Source organism: Lonchura striata, chromosome 22 (assembly GCF_050655825.1).
Source record: "Lonchura striata isolate lonStrDom1 chromosome 22, ASM5065582v1, whole genome shotgun sequence".
Lineage (NCBI taxonomy): Eukaryota > Metazoa > Chordata > Aves > Passeriformes > Estrildidae > Lonchura > Lonchura striata.
Window position 1 is genome coordinate 3,610,367 of NC_140724.1, and position 19,127 is coordinate 3,629,493.

Consider the following 19,127-nt stretch of genomic DNA (forward strand, 5'->3'; position numbering starts at 1 on the left):
CTGCTGGACAGATGTTGGCCAAATCCAGCTGCTCCATGGTTGCCAACTGCTGCTGGCAATCCTGGCTGGAGCTCGGTGGGGCCGTGCTGGGCTGTGTGGCACCTCCAGCCATGGAAAACCAGTGGATTATGTGGGAAGGAGGTGATGGAATTCCCGGGATAACGCCCCTGGGCTCAGCTCTGGCTGTCCCTGTCCTCAGGAATTCCATGGATTTCTCAGGATAACTCTCCTGGGCTCAGCTCTGGCTGTCCCTGTCCTCAGGAATTCCATGGATTTCTCATGATAACGCCCCTGGGCTCAGCTCTGGCTGTCCCTGTCCTCAGGAATTCCATGGATTTCTCAGGATAACTCTCCTGGGCTCAGCTCTGGCTGTCCCTGTCCTCAGGAATTCCATGGATTTCTCATGATAACACCCCTGGGCTCAGCTCTGGCTGTCCCTGTCCTCAGGAATTCCATGGATTTCTCAGGATAACTCTCCTGGGCTCAGCTCTGGCTGTCCCTGTCCTCAGGAATTCCATGGATTTCCCGGGATAACGCCCCTGGGCTCAGCTCTGGCTGTCCCTGTCCTCAGGAATTCCATGGATTTCTCAGGATATCTCTCCTGGGCTCAGCTCTGGCTGTCCCTGTCCTCAGGAATTCCATGGATTTCCCGGGATAACTCTCCTGGGCTCAGCTCTGGCTCTCCCTGTCCTCCAGGTCTGGCCACCTTCCCTGGAGCTGGGCACAGTTTTTGGGAGCAGATCCATGTCTGGAGTGTCTGGAGCTGTGGCAGGAAGGATTTGGTGGCTGAAATTCCGCTCTGGCCCTGGGAAGGAGCTGGGATTGCCCGGCTGAGGGCTCCTGGCAGGATCAAAGCCGTGGTTTTGCCTCTGGATGTTTGGAGCCTTTGGAATGAGGGAGCAGGAGAAAATCCTCAACACTCTCCTGGTTTCTGCTGCTCCAGATCCTCCTGTCCCGAGGCTGTTCCATCCCTTTTTGCTTTATTCTCCCTCCAATTCCCTTCCTCCTCCATTTCATTGCGGATCCTCCTCCGGAGCCGCCTCATTTTCACCCTCTGGAAGTTTCTGTCCCATCCCAGGGGTCAGGAGCAGCGCCCGGGCTCCATCCCTGCCCTGACCGTGACTTTTGAAGGATTTTTGGTCCCTGCCTGGTTAAACCCGGCTCATCCCCGGGAATCGCAGACATCCTCAGCTCCCCCTCCCCGGCAAACAAAGGGAGAAATCAGCCAGCGCTAATTAGAGAGCCCAGGGCTAATTACAGAGCACCGCTGGTAATGAAATAGAGCCCAGGGGAGCAGAGCCCTCCCGGGATTTTTCTGGGACAGGATTCCGCAGCATCCACGACATCTCCCTGTGGGACAGCCAGGAGGATTTTGGGGCAATCCAAAGCAATCCCGAGGTTTTTCAGGCTAATTTAGAGAAGGAATTGTTGGTCTGAGATTGGAGTGATAACCTGGAACCCCTCAAATGACTGAGTTAATCTGAACGCTGCTGTAACGTTGATCATATTTATAATTCCAGGTGTTGCGGGGTGCTTGGAACTCCTGGCTTGGCAGCAGGAGGGAATGGGAGCGCCCAGCTTTTCCCAAAACCGTTTTGGAAGTTTCTTGATACTTGTGGCAGAATTCTGGGGTTTGTAAAGGATTGGGGGAAACCAGCCAGCTCGGTGTGCCCGTGATGAACAGGGTGAACCTGCAAAGGAGAGACAGCAGAGAGAGCGAAGTGACCCTTTTTTGTGTCCTGTGTTTAATTATTTAATGACATGAGTGTGTTTAATTCTTGCTGCGCTGTCCTGCAGCAGCTCTTGTTAGTGTTCAGGAGCACACAGGTGTGATTTTATCTGCAGGTGCTTTTATCGAGAGCTCTGGGAATCAGGGGTGCAGACCCAAATCTGACTCCGACACGGCTTTCGAGCTGAACATATTTTATATTCTGTCCTTATATAACTTACATATTAATTATTAAACTTATATTGTTCTATTGTATACATTGACATGAGTTTCTCGTGATCTTAGGTCCCCTGACCACAGTTTCTCATGATTATACTTATGATTAAACAGTAATTACATTCAATTACTAAACAATCACCCCATCTAACAATTATATCATTTACCATGTACAGGTGCAGTTCTAGCAAGTACAAGTTCTCCATGTGCTCAGGGTGTTTATTTTTCCAGGGCCAACTAAGCTTAATTTTCCTGTTAACCCTAAATCCCCACGATTTAAAAACCCTTTTACTGTCACTCTGACGCAGCAGCCAGGGCCCGGCAGCAGGAGGGACCAGGTGGTGACAGAGCCAGCCCGAAAGCTGCCGGGCCCTGGCAGGAATCCCAGTGGGTTACAGACATTCCTGGGGCAAACTGGGAAACGGGAGCAGCTCCAAACTGGGGCTGCCTTTGGCACAGGCCCCCCTTGTTTACCTGGCTGCGGGATGTGCCTCCTTTTCCCTTTTTTTTCCTGCACAGGATTCCTCTGTAATCCCACCAGGAAGCATCTTCCTCCTCTTCTCCCATTCCAAATTCCACACTCAGGTGGGTGGAATTATTCCAGTCTGGGGCAGGATTTGTGCCTGATCCTGCTCTGTAATCCCAAAAAAAACCCCCCAGGTCACTTCTGGAGCTCTGGATGTGCCATGGGGACCTGGGGACAGGTTCTGGGGTTTTTTTGGGTGAGGAGCAGAGAGGCCTGAGAAAAGTGATATTTGCAAAAGAGGGAAAGGAAGAAAAGCATCAAATCCACGTGGAAGTCAGCAGATAGAGGAGACAAATCGGAGATTCCTCCTAATCCAAAGCATTCCGTGATTTTAATGATCTAGGCTGGGGCAGGCTGGGACAGTGTGGGAATTAACCCTGTGCAGGTGATGTGGAATTGTGCTGCTTTCCCAGCTGGAATTGCAGGGATGGAACTGGGATGGAGAGGGACAGAACTGGGATGGAGAGGGACAGAACTGGGATGGAGAGGGACAGAATTGGGAATGGAGAGGGACGGAACTGGGAATGGAGAGGGACAGAATTGGGAATAGAGAGGGACAGAACTGGGAATGGAGAGGGACGGAACCGGGAATGGAGAGGGACAGAATTGGGATGGAGAGGGACGGAACTGGGATGGAGAGGGACGGAACTGGGAATGGAGAGGGACGGAACCGGGAATGGAGAGGGACGGAACCGGGAATGGAGAGGGACGGAACTGGGATGGAGAGGGACGGAACCGGGAATGGAGAGGGACGGAACTGGGATGGAGAGGGACGGAACTGGGAATGGAGAGGGACGGAACTGGGATGGAGAGGGACGGAACTGGGACGAGGGAGAAGAGTCAGGACAGGCCGAGAGGAGCCCGGACCAAGCGGGACGAGCCGAGACGGGCACGGAAAAGCCGCGATCAGGCGGGAGGAGCCGGGACGGGGCGGGACGATCCAGGACAGGGCAGGAGGAGCCGGGAGGAGCGGGAGGAGCCGGGGCCGAGGAGGAGGAGCCGGGACCGAGGAGGAGGAGCCGGGACAGAGCGGGAGGAGCCGGGACCGGGCGGGAGGAGCCGGGATTGAGGAGGAGGAGCCGGGACCGAGGAGGAGGAGCCGGGATTGAGCGGGAGGAGCCGGGATCGAGGAGGAGGAGCCGGGATCGAGGAGGAGGAGCCGGGACGGGACGGGAGGAGCCGGGATTGAGCGGGAGGAGCCGGGACAGAGCGGGAGGAGCCGGGACCGAGGAGGAGGAGCCGGGACCGGGCGGGAGGAGCCGGGACCGGGCGGGAGGAGCCGGGACCGGGCGGGAGGAGCCGGGACCGAGGAGGAGGAGCCGGGACCGGGCGGGAGGAGCCGGGACCGAGGAGGAGGAGCCGGGGCCGGGCGGGAGGAGCCGGGGCCGGGCGCAGGCGCCGCACCGGATCCGCTGCTCGGCCGGGCCTGGCGGTGCGGGCGCGGGGGGACCCCGGAGCGGGCGGGAGGAGCCGGGGGGACCCCGGGGTGCGGGGCCGGGGGGCGCGGGGGGCCGGGGGTGCGGGGATGGGGGCGATGGGGGCTCGGGGTTGGGGTGGTGATGAGGAGGAGGAGGATGATGATGGGGACAGGAGGCAGCACGTGGCGCTGGGGCTGCGCTGGGAGAGGGGCGGCAGGGGGATGCAGGAGCGGGATGGGGGGCTGGGGGCGCCCTGGAAAGGGGGACAGGGGGATGCGGAGGTGCTGGGGATGCCCAGGCTAGCGGGAAATTGGGATTCCCAGGGCGGGGAGGGATTTGGGGATGCCCAGGGCAGGGGGTGGCGGGGTGCAGACGGAGCCAGCGGAGCGGCGGGGGAGATTTGTAGGGGATGCTGGGCGCCCATGGGCGGGGGTTTGTGGCTGTTCCACACCCCACGCGTGTCCCTGTCCCTCCCCGCGTGTCCCTGTCCCTCCCTCCCCGCGTGTCGCTCTCTCCACGCGTGTCCCTGTCCCCCCACGCGTGTCCCTCCCTCCACACGTGTCCCTGTCCCTCCCTCCACGCGTGTCTCTGTCCCCCCACGCGTGTCCCTGTCCCTCCCCGCGTGTCCCTGTCCCTCCCTCCCCGCGTGTCCCTCTCTCCACGCGTGTCCCTCTCTCCACGCGTGTCCCTCCCTCCACGCGTGTCCCTGTCCCCCCATGCGTGTCCCTGTCCCACCACGTGTGTCCCTGTCCCCCCACGTGTGTCCCTGTCCCCCCACGCATGTCCCTGTCCCCCCATGCGTGTCCCTGTCCCCCCATGCGTGTCCCTGTCCCCCCACGTGTGTCCCTGTCCCCCCACGTGTGTCCCTGTCCCCCCACGTGTGTCCCTGTCCCTCCCCGCGTGTCCCTGTACCCCCACGCGTGTCCCTGTCCCCCCACGTGTGTCCCTGTCCCCACGCGTGTCCCTGTCTGTCCACACATGTCCCTGTCCCCCCACGCGTGTCCCTGTCCCTCCACGCGTGTCCCTCTCTCCACGCGTGTCCCTGTCCCCCCACGCGTGTCCCTGTTCCCCCACCCGTGTCCCCGTCCCCCCACGCGTGTCCCTCCCTCCACGCGTGTCCCTGTCCCTCCACGCGTGTCCCTGTCCCCCCACGCGTGTCCCTGTCCCTCCACGCGTGTCCCTGTCCCCCCACACGTGTCCCTCCCTCCACGCGTGTCCCTGTCCCCACGCGTGTCCCTGTCCCCCCACATGTGTCCCTCTCTCCACGCGTGTCCCTGTCCCCACGCGTGTCCCTGTCCCCCCACGCGTGTCCCTGTCCCCCCACGCGTGTCCCTGTCCCCCCACGCGTGTCCCTGTCCCCCCACACGTGTCCCTCTCCCCACGCGTGTCCCTGTCCCCACGCGTGTCCCTGTCCCCCCACCCGTGTCTCTGTCCCCCCACGCGTGTCCCTGTCCCTCCACGCGTGTCCCTGTCCCCCCACGCGTGTCCCTGTCCCCCACGCGTGTCCCCCTCTCCACGCGTGTCCCTGTCCCCCCACGCGTGTCCCTGTCCCCACGCGTGTCCCTGTCCCTCCCCGCGTGTCCCTGTCCCCCCACGCGTGTCCCTGTCCCTCCACGCGTGTCCCTCCCTCCACGCGTGTCCCTGTCCCCACGCGTGTCCCTGTCCCCACGCGTGTCCCTGTCCCCGCAGCCGCCCCTCTCCGCGCTGGCTCTGCGCTCCATGGACGGCGTTTTCCTGTCGCCCAGCGAGGATGAGTTCGTGGGCAGGATCGCGGAGGAGCTGCAGCAGTTCCTGGAGCAGGGGCAGCACCAGCGGTGGGTCCCGGCCCGGGCAGGACCCGCGGCTGCCCGGACACTTCGGGCTCGTGGTTTTTGTCGTTTTTCTGGGGTGAAAACGGCAGCGTTTGGGGTCTGGATGTGGAGATCCACGTGCTGGGATCTCCTCTCCCGGTCACGCCTTCAGGCTGGGCTTTGGGCCCCTGGTGCTTTTCACTGCTCATCCTGGCTCCACCTGGATCTGTTCCCAAATCCAGCGACCTTTGGAGCCCAATCCCGGGTGGCAACGCTGAGCTGAGCTCCCTGCCGGCCTGTCATGACCTTAAATATTTGTATCGGTGCTCTTTTTTTTTTTATAAAATGTTTGGCAGAGAAATTCCGTGTGCTGTTGTCAACCGTGTGGCAGCAGTGACATTGAGCGTGGAGTTTATTTATCCATTCTTGGTTTATTCCCGGTTTCCGTGTGGGAAATGGATTTGTAGAGAAATTTTGAAGTTTGACAGAAGGTTTATGTAGTATATATTTGTATATAAATTTTGAGATAAATATCCATTTAGAAATGTTGCGGAATAAGAGAGATATTAAGAGAGAAATGAAATTAGACTCAGCCTGGGAGGGAGGGGATCAAAAGCAGCTTTCTGCTGGTGCTTCCCATACGGATACAGCAGGAATGAGAGTCCAGGAAAGGTCTTGGGGGTCAGGCATTCCCAGCCTCCCCGCTCTCCATTTGATGTGTAAAATGTATGTGGGAAGGCATAAATGCTCTGTATAATATCATCAAGTCCAGCTTGGCTTTTTTTCTGATTTAAATCCCGTGCTGGGGTTAAATTTTTCCAGCATTCCCATCCCTTCCTGCACGTTTCTGGTGCTCTCTCTCCTTTCAGAGTGCTGCTGTTCCCGCCCCTGTCCAGCCGCCTCAGGTACCTGATCCACCGCACGGTGGAAAACATGGAATTGCTCAGCAGCTTCTCGGTGGGAGAGGGCTGGAGGAGGAGGACGGTCATTTGTCACTCGGCCGTCAGGTGAGCCGTGCCACGGAACCCTGGAATGGTTTGGAAGGGACCCGAAACTCATCCCAGTGCCAACCTTTGTCACCTTCTGGGGACGCCTCCCACTGTCCCGGGCTGCTCCTTGGACACCTCCAGGGATCCAGGGGCAGCCACAGCTGCTCTGGGAATTCCGTCCCAGCCACTCACCGCCCTCACAGCCAGGAGTTCCTTCCCAAAATCCCATCCATCCCTGCTCTCTGGCAGTGGGAGCCATTCCCTGTGTCCTGTCCCTCCATCCCTTGTCCAAATCCCTCTCCAGCTCTCCTGGAGCCCCTCCAGGCTCTGGAAGGGGCTCTGAGCTCTCCCTGGAGCATTCCCAGCTCTCCCAGCCTGGCTCAGCCAGGCTCCAGCCCTCGGATCGGGCACAAAGCCACCGTGTCCCATTGAAGTCTCCATTACCAGTGGCACCTCCCAGACCCTAAGGAGATTTTCCCTGGGGGAATTCGCTCCTCCTTTTCCTCTGGCAAACCCCACATCCCTGGGTTTCCCCCTGCTCCCCTCTCGCCATCCCAGGCTTCCCAGCGAGACCTCGAGCGACCAAAAGCCCGGGAGCGGCGCGGGCCGGCCGCGGGGCGCGGCGCAGCCCTGGGGCCGGGGCGGCCGCGGGGCCCGGCTGCGGCACCCCGGGGACACCCACGGGGACGGGCCCCGCGCCCCCGTGGGCTCGGGCAGGATCACCAGGCCGCCCAGGAGGAAGCCAGACAAAGCCCCGTACGTGCCCAAAGGGATCTCGCAGAGGAAAAAGGCCAATTGGAGGGAGAGGGAGGCAGAGCCCGACGGGGATGCGGCGCCTGGAGGTGAAAACTGCCCCAGGAATTCCAGCCGGGACGCCCAGCAGGAGCTGGGCAGTGCTGGGGGCGGCCCCGGGAAGCAGCAGGAGCCTGAGGATGTGCCAGGAAAAGGCAGCGCTGAGCATCCTCTGTGTGATGAGAAGGTGCCTAAGGATTCAGGGAATAGCCACGATTCCTGCGAGCAGGAAAGCCGGGATAAGGACTGTTCCCATTCCCCGACTGCTGCACACAGTGAGCACCCACCCGAAGCAGCAGAGCAGGAGTCCAGCCACGCCAGCGCCGCCGTTCCAGAGGGCAGCGAAGTCCAGGGCCAGCTGCAGGAGGAGAAGCAATCCAGGCGGGATTCCGGAGGGTCGGAGCGTGGGAAAAGCTCCAGCCCTTCGGAGAACCACGGTGGCAGCAGGACAGAGCTGGGTGTGACAGAGGTGACTGCGAGAGACCAACCTGGGACAGATCTGACCACGAGAGACCAACCCGGGACAGATCTGACCACGAGAGACCAACCCGGGACAGATCTGACCATGAGAGACCAACCCGGGACAGATCTGACCACGAGAGACCAACCCGGGACAGATCTGACCACGAGAGACCAACCCGGGACAGATCTGACCACGAGAGACCAACCCGGGACAGATCTGACCACGAGAGCCCAGCCTGGGGCAGATCTGACCACGAGAGCCCAACCTGGGCCAGAGCTGACCACGAGAGCCCAGCCTGGGGCAGATCTGACCACGAGAGCCCAGGCTGGGGCAGAGCTGACCACGAGAGCCCAGCGTGGGCCAGAGCTGACCACGAGAGCCCAGCCTGGGGCAGAGCTGACCACGAGAGCCCAGGCTGGGGCAGAGCTGACCACGAGAGCCCAGCCTGGGGCAGATCTGACCACGAGAGCCCAGCCTGGGGCAGAGCTGACCACGAGAGCCCAGCGTGGGACAGAGCTGACCACGAGAGCCCAGCGTGGGGCAGATCTGACCACGAGAGCCCAGCCTGGGGCAGATCTGACCACGAGAGCCCAGCCTGGGGCAGATCTGACCACGAGAGACCAGGCTGGGGCAGAGCTGACCACGAGAGACCAGGCTGGGGCAGAGGTGACCACGAGAGCCCAGGCTGGGGCAGAGGTGACCACGAGAGCCCAGCGTGGGCCAGCCCAGCCCGTGGCAGTGACAGACCCAGCCCTGGCAGAGTCCCCACTGCTGGAAACGCAGACCCTGGAGAGCAGCAGGAGCCGATCCCCGCCGGCAGAGCCGGGTTCCAGGAATGCCGAGGAGGGCCGGGGTGATCTCGGTGAGCTGGGCAGCCCCGGCGCTGGCCAGGTGGAGCAGAAACCCCTCCAGAAGGTTCTGGAAGGCCCAGGCGAGGCTCTGGCTGCTCCTGAGCTGCTCCGTGGTGAAGATCCCGGCGCTCCCGGGCGGATCTGCGGCAGGAAGGCGCCCGGGGAGGAAGAGGAGGACAAGGAACGCTCGGATGTGGCCGAGGCGCTGTGGAGGGGCCTGGATTCGGCTGCAGGGGACAGGGAGGGGACAAGGCAGAGCGGCCTCGAGGACGACTGCACAGCAGAGCTCCTGGCAGAGGTGACTTGAGGGAAGATCTGGGGAGAGAGGGGGAGGAATTGCTCCCTGGAGGAGATTCCATGTTCTGGGAGGAGATTCCATGTTCTGGGTGGAGGGAATTGTTCCTTGGGTGGAGGGAATTGCTCCCTGGAGGAGATTCCATGTCCTGGGTGGAGGGAATCTCTCCCTGCAGGAGATTCCATGTTCTGGGTGGAGGGAATTGCTCCCTGGAGGAGATTCCATGTTCTGGGAGGAGATTCCATGTTCTGGGTGGAGGGAATTGCTCCCTGGATGGAGGGAATCTCTCCCTGGAGGAGATTCCGTGTCCTGGGTGGAGATTCCGTGTCCTGGATGGAGGGAATCTCTCCCTGGAGGAGATTCCATGTTCTGGGTGGAGATTCCGTGTTCTGGGTGGAGGGAATCTCTCCCTGGAGGAGATTCCGTGTCCTGGGTGGAGATTCCGTGTCCTGGGAGGAGATTCCATGTCCTGGATGGAGGGAATCTCTCCCTGGAGGAGATTCCATGTCCTGGATGGAGGGAATCTCTCCCTGGAGGAGATTCCATGTTCTGGGTGGAGGTTCCATGTCCTGGATGGAGGGAATCTCTCCCTGGAGGAGATTCCATGTTCTGGGAGGAGATTCCATGTCCTGGATGGAGGGAATCTCTCCCTGGAGGAGATTCCATGTTCTGGGTGGAGGGAATTGTTCCCTGGAGGAGATTCCATGTTCTGGGTGGAGGGAATCTCTCCCTGCAGGAGATTCCATGTCCTGGGTGGAGATTCCGTGTCCTGGGTGGAGGGAATCTCTCCCTGGAGGAGATTCCATGTCCTGGGTGGAGGGAATTGCTCCCTGAAGGAGATTCCATGTTCTGGATGGAGGGAATCTCTCCCTGGAGGAGATTCCATGTTCTGGGAGGGGATTCCATGTTCTCAGTGGAGGGAATTGCTCCCTGGGTGGAGGGAATCTCTCCCTGGAGGAGATTCCATGTCCTGGGAGGGGATTCCATGTTCTCGGTGGAGGGAATCTCTCCCTGGAGGAGATTCCGTGTCCTGGGCGGAGGGGATCTCTCCCTGGAGGAGATTCCATGTTCTGGGTGGAGGTTCCATGTCCTGGATGGAGGGAATCTCTCCCTGGAGGAGATTCCATGTTCTGGGTGGAGATTCCGTGTCCTGGGTGGAGGGAATCTCTCCCTGGAGGAGATTCCATGTCCTGGGAGGGGATTCCATGTTCTCGGTGGAGGGAATCTCTCCCTGGAGGAGATTACATGTTCTGGGTGGAGGGAATCTCTCCCTGGAGGAGATTCCGTGTCCTGGGTGGAGGGAATCTCTCCCTGGAGGAGATTCCGTGTCCTGGGTGGAGGGAATCTCTCCCTGGAGGAGATTCTGTGTCCTGGGTGGAGATTCCGTGTCCTGGATGGAGGGAATCTCTCCCTGGAGGAGATTCCGTGTCCTGGGCGGTCAGGTGGGGTTGCAGTGGCCGAGGTGAGGATTGGCCTCCGAGGGGGTGAAGCTCCAGCCTGGCTCGTGCTTTCCTTTTTCAATCCTCGCTTTGGATCTTCCCAGATCGTCGGGAACCTGACGCTGAAGGACATCAGCATCGAGAGGATCAGCGTGGATTATTCCAGCTACGGAGAGGTCCAGCTCAGCGAGGGGGACTTGGGCCACGTCACCGAGATCTACGACTTCCCCTCCTCGCTGAACACCGAGGATCTGATGGGAATGTTCTCCGATTTCCAGTGAGCCACGCCGGGAGTGAGCAGGGCAGGGAGCGCGGTCCTGGACTGGAGTTTCACCTTCCCCTCTGGGTGCCTCAAAGGGGCTTTTCCTGCACTTTAATCCTGGTTTAAAGCCCAGCTTTATTCCAAATTAGTGGAATTTAATCTCACCTCTCTGTGCATCAAAGGGGCTTTTCCTGCACTTTAATCCTGGTTTAAAGCCCAGCTTTATTCCAGATTTGTGGAATTTAATCTCACCTCTCTGTGCATCAAAGGGGCTTTTCCTGCACTTTAATCCTGCTTTGAAGCCCAGGTTTAATCCAAATTTGTGGAATTTAATCTCACCTCTGTGTGCATCAAAGGGGCTTTTCCTGCAGTTTAATCCTGATTTAAAGCCCAGCTTTATTCCAGATTTGTGGAATTTAATCTCACCTCTGTGTGCCTCAAAGGGGCTTTTCCTGCAGTTTAATCCTGGTTTAAAGCCCAGCTTTATTCCAAATTTGTGGATTTTAGTTTCACCTCTGTGTGGCTCATAGGGGCTTTTCCTGCAGTTTAATCCTGATTTAAGGCTCAGCTTTACTCCAGGGCTCTGGCACCCAAATTCTGGATTTTAGTTTCATCTCTGTGTGCCTCAAAGGGGCTTTAAAGCCCAGCTTTATTCCAAATTTGTGGATTTTAATTTCACCTCTGTGTGCCTCAAAGGGGCTTTTCCTGCACTTTAATCCTGGTTTAAAGCCCAGCTTTATTCCAAATTAGTGGAATTTAATCTCACCTCTGTGTGCCTCAAAGGGGCTTTTCCTGCACTTTAATCCTGGTTTAAAGCCCAGCTTTATTCCAAATTAGTGGAATTTAATCTCACCTCTGTGTGCCTCAAAAGGGGCTTTTCCTGCACTTTAATCCTGGTTTAAAGCCCAGATTTATTCCGAATTAGTGGAATTTAATCTCACCTCTGTGTGCCTCAAAGGGGCTTTTCCTGCACTTTAATCCTGGTTTAAAGCCCAGCTTTATTCCAAATTAGTGGAATTCAATCTCACCTCTGTGTGCCTCAAAAGGGGCTTTTCCTGCACTTTAATCCTGGTTTAAAGCCCAGATTTATTCCGAATTAGTGGAATTTAATCTCACCTCTGTGTGCCTCAAAGGGGCTTTTCCTGCACTTTAATCCTGGTTTAAAGCCCAGATTTATTCCGAATTAGTGGAATTTAATCTCACCTCTGTGTGCCTCAAAGGGGCTTTTCCTGCACTTTAATCCTGGTTTAAAGCCCAGCTTTTCTCCAGGGCTCTGGCACCCAAATTCTGGATTTTAGTTTCACCTCTGTGTGCCTGAAAGGGGCTTTAAAGCCCAGCTTTATTCCAAATTTGTGGATTTTAATTTCACCTCTCTGTGCATCAAAGGGGCTTTTCCTGCACTTTAATCCTGGTTTAAAGCCCAGCTTTATTCCAAATTTGTGGAATTTAATCTCACCTCTCTGTGCCTCAAAGGGGCTTTTCCTGCACTTTAATCCTGGTTTAAAGCCCAGCTTTATTCCAAATTTGTGGAATTTAATCTCACCTCTCTGTGCCTCAAAGGGGCTTTTCCTGCACTTTAATCCTGGTTTAAAGCCCAGTTTTATTCCAAATTTGTGGATTTTAGTTTCACCTCTGTGTGCCTCAAAGGGGCTTTTCCTGCACTTTAATCCTGGTTTAAAGCCCATATTTATTTCAAATTTGTGGATTTTAATTTCACCTCTGTGTGCCTCAAAGGGGCTTTTCCTGCACTTTAATCCTGGTTTGAAGCCCAGCTTTATTCCAAATTTGTGGATTTTAGTTTCACCTCTGTGTGGCTCATAGGGGCTTTTCCTGCAGTTTAATCCTGATTTAAGGCTCAGTTTTACTCCAGGGCTCTGGCACCCAAATTCTGGATTTTAGTTTCACCTCTGTGTGCCTCAAAGGGGCTTTTCCTGCAGTTTAATCCTGATTTAAGGCTCAGCTTTACTCCAGGGCTCTGGCACCCAAATTCTGGATTTTAGTTTCACCTCTGTGTGCCTGAAAAGGGCTTTAAAGCCCAGCTTTATTCCAAATTTGTGGATTTTAATCTCACCTCTCTGTGCCTCAAAGGGGCTTTTCCTGCAATTTAATCCTGGTTTTAAGTCTCTTTATGAGATTTCACCCCAAAAACACTTCATAAATCCCTTGTTTTTTATTTTTGTGCCTGGGAAAAACTGCAGAAATGTCAATATTTTGGTGCTGGGAGCCAACCCCTGAAACGGAGGTTGGGCTTGAGAAGAAAAGCAGAATTTTGGGGTAATTTCACATTGTGGCCTCGAAAAGGGCACATTTCATATCCCTTTTCCCTCTTTTCCTGCCCTTTTCCCCTGTTTAAAATGGGAATGATGTTTTGGGAAACACCAAAAAACACTGAAAACCCCTCGTGGGGCTGCTGGGTGTTATTGGGGCTTCGTTTTTCTTGGCTTTAATTAAAATTATTCCTTTTTCTTGCAGCGAGGGCGGCTTCAAAATCCAGTGGGTGGATGATACCCACGCCCTGGGAATCTTCTCCAGCCTCTCCGCAGGTATTTGGGGTGGGATGGAGGCACCCAGAGCTCCCAGCCCCTTCCCAGTAATCATAAATATTATTAATATATTATATCAATTAATATTACAATAATTAATGCATTATTAATATTATATTATATATATATGTAATATATATATAATGTAATAATGTATAATATATATCATATAAATCCCACTGCAAACTGAACCAGTTTGCAGTGGGATTTATATGATATATATTATATATGATTACATGTTATATATTATTATATATTTATATTAGATAGAATATATTTATATAAATAGATTATTATCTGATAATGATAGGGTTATAATCTAATAATCTGATTTTTTTGGGGGTTAATTCCAGCCCTTTGTGTTCCTTGCAGCGTCCCAAGCAGGATGAATAGGACGGGCAGAGGAATATTCCCTGTACCAACATAGAATCTGATAATAATCTAATTATGTATTTATAAATATAAATATATATTATGTATAATATTATATAATATATAATATAAAATTTATGATAATATATAAAAATATAATATATATTATATATAAATGAGATATAATATATAAAATATTTATTATTATTGCTTATAATATAATAATAATGTATTATTTATATATTATATATTTATATTATATATATTACATGTATTATGACATTTTATATATTATAATATTATATATTAATATAAATATGTTATTATCTGATAGTAATTTGATTACAATCTAATAATATGGTTTTTGGGGTTAATTCTGGCACTTTGGGTTCCCCGCAGCATATCCCAAGCAGGATGAATAGGACGGGCAGTGGAATATTCCCTATTCCCAGGGTTCCATAATCTGATTTTTGGGTTTAATTCTGACCCTTTTGTTCCTTGCACAGCGTCCCAAGCAGGGTGAGCATTCCCAGGTTTCCATAATCTGATTTTTGGGGTTAATTACGGCCCTTTTGTCCCTGCAGCATCCCAAGCAGGATGAATAGGACGGGCAGTGGAACATTCCCTATTCCCAGGGTTCCATAATCTGATTTTTGGGGTTAATCCCAGCACTTTGTGTTCCTTGCACAGCGTCCCAAGCAGGATGAGCATTCCCAGGGTTCCATAATCTGATTTTTGGGGTTAATGCAGCGTCCCAAGCAGGATGAATAGGACGGGCAGAGGAACATTCCCTATTCCCAGGGTTCCATAATCTGATTTTTGGGGTAATTCCGGCCCTTTTGTCCCTGCAGCGTCGCAGGCCCTGGGCCGCCGTTACCCCTGCCTGAGGATCCGGCCCCTGATCCACGCCTCCAAGCAGGCCAAGCTCAAGGCGCTCCAGAGACCAAGTAAGCTCCCAAATTCCCAAATTCCCCAATTCCCAAATTTCCAAATTCCCAAATTCCCCAAATTCCCCCCAGTTTTCTTGGATTTCCCGCTCCCGACTGCTCCAGGTGACAAATTCCTATCCAGGACCAGTTGTTTGTCCGGTTGGGGTTTGGATGGATTCCTGGCACTGAGCTGTGCTGTGGAATTTCGCTGGAATTCAGATTTAAGTTTATTTTTTATTTTTTTGTGGTGCAGTTGGAAGGGAAGGGTTGTGCTGGAATTGGGATTTTTTTTGGGAGGCAAAGCATCCGATTCCCCAGGAATTTTCTTCTTCCCTCTCCCCCTGGCAATCCAAAGGAGACAAACCCAATCTTGTGGTTGGATAATTTTATTCAGGAAGGAGAAATGGTGAAGCTGAGCCATGAACATCAGTGGATTGATTACCATTGATTGATTATTGATTGATTGATTGATTGATTGATTTCATTGCCTTTCAATCAGATTGATCAGGTCCAGTTGCCACAGGAAAGCAAAGCAGCAGCAGAGACTCTGAACCAACAATTCCTGGGATTTTCCAGCTCACTGCAGTCAGAATAAATTCCAATTTTAATGCTTTAAAGGGACACTGTCACAGCGACCAATTCCTGAGTTTCAGCACTGCTGCATTTAAAGGAAACATCCAAAAATTTGCTTTATTTGCATCTCCCCTTCATCTGTTTTTTCATTTATCCACTATTCTGAATCATGTTAAATGAAAATATAATTATTTTTAACTTATTATTAATTAATTAATAATTAAATAGAATAATTAAATATAAATCCTGTTGGTATCCAGTTTCAATTTATTATTTTCCAAACGCAAATTTGGATTTGAATTAGCTGATAGTGTCTCTTTTTAATTTTTTTTAAATTATGTTTTGTTTTTCTTTAATGAATGAAACTTCTGGAAAAACAAAGTCCCCCCTTGCTGTGTAGATAACAACTTCAAATTGATGAATAATTGATTAATTAATCCCCAAATTATTGTGAGCTTGGTGAAATTTTGGTGGATTTCCTTGCAGATGGAATTGCAGCAATCCAGAAAAAAATGGAAGGCACTGACCAAGGGGCTTCCCAAATAATCTGAAATATTTAGATATAATTTAAAATGCAGAATTTATTTTTTTTTTTAATTTTCCTTGCTGTTTTCCAAGGATTTTGGCAGCTGGTTTTGAGGCATTTCAGTTGGATAAATGGATAAATTGCCTGGGTTTGCATGGAAAGGGATGGGATGCTGGGAATTTTGCCAATTCACAGGGATGGGATGTTGGGAATTTGACCAGGAAGAATTCCTGGATTTTTCCACACAGCAGAAGAACCCTCAACCTTTATGGTGACCAAACAATCCCACTGAAAACCGTGGAATTCCATCCTAAAAAAAAAAAAAAAACCAAACAATTTATCTACTGAGACGGAAAGATTTGATGTCGATAAACGAATAAAACAGCGGGGAAAAAAAAGCTGATTTTTTTGGGATTTAACCACGAATTTCTCCTTGACCAAGGCGTAGCTGGGTAAGTTTTTTCCCATTTTTCCCAATTTTTTCCCTAGAATTGCTGCAGCTGGGGAAGGAGAGGCCGCAGACGGACACGGCGGTGGCCAGGAGACTCGTGTCCCACGCCCTGGGCTGGAGGCACAGGCAGCACGAGCCCACAGGGACTGAAGTTTTCCAGCCAGAATCCTTGGATCAGGAGGAATAATTCCCAAAAAAACCCCCCAAAAAACCCCAAAAAAAGGCTGTAAAGATGAGCATGGCTGTGCTATTAAATGCATGCAGAGCAGGCAGCGCCACGGGGGTGTTCCTTTATGGATCAGCTTGGGAAAGTTGGGAATGGGAATTCTTGTTGGGTTGTTTTTGTTTTTGGAGCCCTGGGAAGCGCTGGAATTCTTTGTTCGCCTGCAGGAACGAGGTGGTTTCTTTATTCCTTATTCCTGCTCTGTTTTCCAACAAAAAGTAGGCATTAAGAGTAAGAAAATCAGAATTTTTTGGGGGCCAAAATTCAACTCTAAACAAGGGCAGGAGTTCAAAAATCTGTTCCACGTTTGTTGTAATGTTGTTCAGAAAACTGACAGGCAGTGAATTCAAGTTTTAGGGAATTCTTTCCTTATTTATAGAGTTTCAAGAGCCTGAACTTCCCTGTTGGTGAGGAAAGTTGGGATCTGCTCATTAGGGAAAAAAAAACCTCCAGAATTTGCCTGTGTTGATGTGCCCAGAGCTGGGTTTAAAATGAGCTTTTCACCCCCATGCCAAGCTCTGCTGGTGCTCCAGTCTGGAATTCTGAGGGAGAACTGGAATTTTCCAATTGCCAGGAGGTTAAAACCCTTTGCCAGCTGGAGAAATGACAAATACTCAAAATATTTCTGCATTTTTAAGCCTCACAAACATCCCTGTGAGCTGGGGTTTGGGGGAAGTTTGCAGCCAGTTGGAATCCCTGTGGAATCAGCTGGAATTCCAGGTAATTTTGATTGTAGGAGAGGCAGAAAACCCCCAAACTTCCAGGAATTCTGAGGAGAAATACACCAAGGCCTTCTAAAGTGATTTTTTTCTTTTTCCAGGGAAAAGGTTTTTATTGGAGCTCTGTAGCAAAGTGTGTCCTCAAACAAACAGAGGAGAACTGGGAATTCCCACAGAGGCAGAAATTCCCTCTGCGAGGTGCACCAGGATAATTCATCCTTGGAAAAAAAAAGATGGAATATCCAGGCAGGAGGGATGGGCACAGCAGCTGGTGGCTGGAGGATCCCTGTGGGATGGGAATTCCCAACCCAGAGGCCTCATCCTTGGGAATCTGCAGAGTTCTGGGTGCTGAGGGGTTGCTTCAGGGAGCTTTGATTCCCTGTGAGATTCCCTGTGAAATTCCACGTGAAATTCCCTGTGAAATTTCCACGTTCTGCTGTTTGCTCCCCTCCGGAGCGTTGGATCCAAGTGTTTCACTGCAGTATTAAATTCAGCTTTACACTGTTCTGCTCACAAAAAGCTGCTCCTTTTTTTTTAAAAAAAAAAACAAAAATTTCCTTTTATTTCCTTGCTAAACGGAGTCAGTGCTGAGGAGGAGTGCAGGAAGCAGCAGCACAAACGGGAGTGGAAAAGAGCTGAAAATTCCCAAATAATGCCTTGGAAATGAAGGATGAAGGCACTTCGGGGTGGTTGGCACCCAACCTGAGGAGAGGAGTGCTGCAAAATGTGGGAGGAATCTTTGGAATGGTGGAGAGCTGGAGCTGAGGAGAGCTGGAATTGCAGGAGGCACCGAGGGGTGGCCTGAGCACCTAAACTGGGGAGGGAGAGGCTTCTTCAGGAATGATTCACCCGGAATTCAGAGTTTTGGTGGAGGCTGGATTTCCTGGGGTGCAGTGGTTCGGGAAGGGCCGGAGCAGGAGTCCTGGCTTCCTTAAATTAGTGGGAATTCTACCGGGCAGACACGTTGTTATTTGTGAGTCCCCTGAAGTGGTCGAACTTCTGCTCCGTCTCCTCGCTGAAGGAACCACCTGGAGAGGCCACGGGAGGAGCAGGGCGTGAGCAGGGGAGGGAAAAGCCTTGGGAACACGGGGAGAGCAGGGGGAAAACCTTGGGAAAACCCTTGGGAACATGGGGAAAACCCTTGGGAACATGGGGAAAACCTTGGGAACATGGGGAAAAGCCTTGGGAACACGGGGAGAGCAGGGGGAAACCCTTGGGAAAACCCTTGGGAACATGGGGAAAACCTTGGGAACACGGGGAGAGCAGGGGGAAACCCTTGGGAAAACCCTTGGGAACATGGGGAAAACCTTGGGAACATGGGGAGAGCATGGGGAAACCCTTGGGAAAACCCTTGGGAACATGGGGAAAAGCCTTGGAAACACGGGGAGAGCAGGGGGAAAACCTTGGGAACACGGGGAGAGCATGGGGAAAACCTTGGGAAAACCCTTGGGAACATGGGGAAAACCCTTGGGAACACAGGGAGAGCATGGGGAAACCCTTGGGAAAACCCTTGGGAACATGGGGAAAACCTTGGGAACACAGGGAGAGCATAGGGAAAACCCTTGGGAACATGGGGAGAGCATGGGGAAAACCCTTGGGAACGCAGGGAGAGCTTGAGGAAAAACCCTTGGGAACATGGGGAAAACCCTTGGGAAAACAGGGAGAGCATGGGGAAACACTTGGGAGCACAGGGAGAGCTTGAGGAAAAACCCTTGGGAACATGGGAAAACACTTGGAATACTGGGAGAGGGAAAAACTCTTCAGGACACTGGGAGAGGGGAAAACCCTTGGGAACATGGGGAAAAATCCTTGGGAAAACGGAGAGCATGGGGAAACACTTGGGAACACAGGGAAAGCAGGGGGAAAACCTTGGAAAACCCTTGGGAACATGGGGAAAACCTTGGGAACATGGGGAAAAACCATTGGGAAAACAGGGAGAGCATGGGGAAACCCCTTGGGAACATGGGGAGAACATGGGAAAACACTTGGAGTAGTGGGAGAGGGAAAAACTCTTCAGGACA

At 52.8% G+C, this 19,127-nt stretch overlaps 3 protein-coding genes across 4 annotated transcripts in view; 1 reads left to right on the forward strand and 2 right to left on the reverse strand.

Moving 5' to 3' along the window:
* Positions 1-71: 71 nt before the first annotated feature.
* Positions 72-4,355, reverse strand: LOC144247738 (uncharacterized). Its single transcript, XM_085559224.1, has 3 exons — positions 3,339-4,355; positions 2,420-2,579; positions 72-1,691 (listed from the first exon to the last, which is right to left on the reverse strand). The coding sequence occupies exon 1, from the start codon at positions 4,311-4,313 to the stop codon at positions 3,378-3,380; it is 936 nt and encodes a 311-aa protein (XP_085415350.1). The 5' UTR covers positions 4,314-4,355; the 3' UTR covers positions 72-1,691; positions 2,420-2,579; positions 3,339-3,377.
* On the forward strand, positions 3,790-16,432 carry R3HCC1 (R3H domain and coiled-coil containing 1). 2 transcript variants are annotated; one of them, XM_085559192.1, is made up of 8 exons: positions 3,790-3,903; positions 5,579-5,703; positions 6,549-6,686; positions 7,227-9,072; positions 10,613-10,785; positions 13,243-13,313; positions 14,537-14,632; positions 16,203-16,432. In XM_085559192.1, exons 2-8 carry the CDS (start codon positions 5,609-5,611, stop codon positions 16,349-16,351), a joined length of 2,568 nt encoding a protein of 855 aa, XP_085415318.1. In that variant the 5' UTR covers positions 3,790-3,903; positions 5,579-5,608; the 3' UTR covers positions 16,352-16,432. The 2 variants fall into 2 exon arrangements, with proteins under 2 accessions (XP_085415318.1, XP_085415319.1); XM_085559193.1 differs by having other exon boundaries at positions 3,832-3,957.
* The window catches only part of LOXL2 (lysyl oxidase like 2), a 62,529-nt gene continuing 58,386 nt past the window's right edge, over positions 14,985-19,127 (reverse strand). The window contains exon 15 of the mRNA XM_077789242.2: positions 14,985-18,134. Within this exon, the coding sequence (XP_077645368.2) occupies positions 18,055-18,134 (80 nt within the window). The 3' untranslated portion in view covers positions 14,985-18,054. The remainder of the gene's footprint in view (positions 18,135-19,127) is intronic.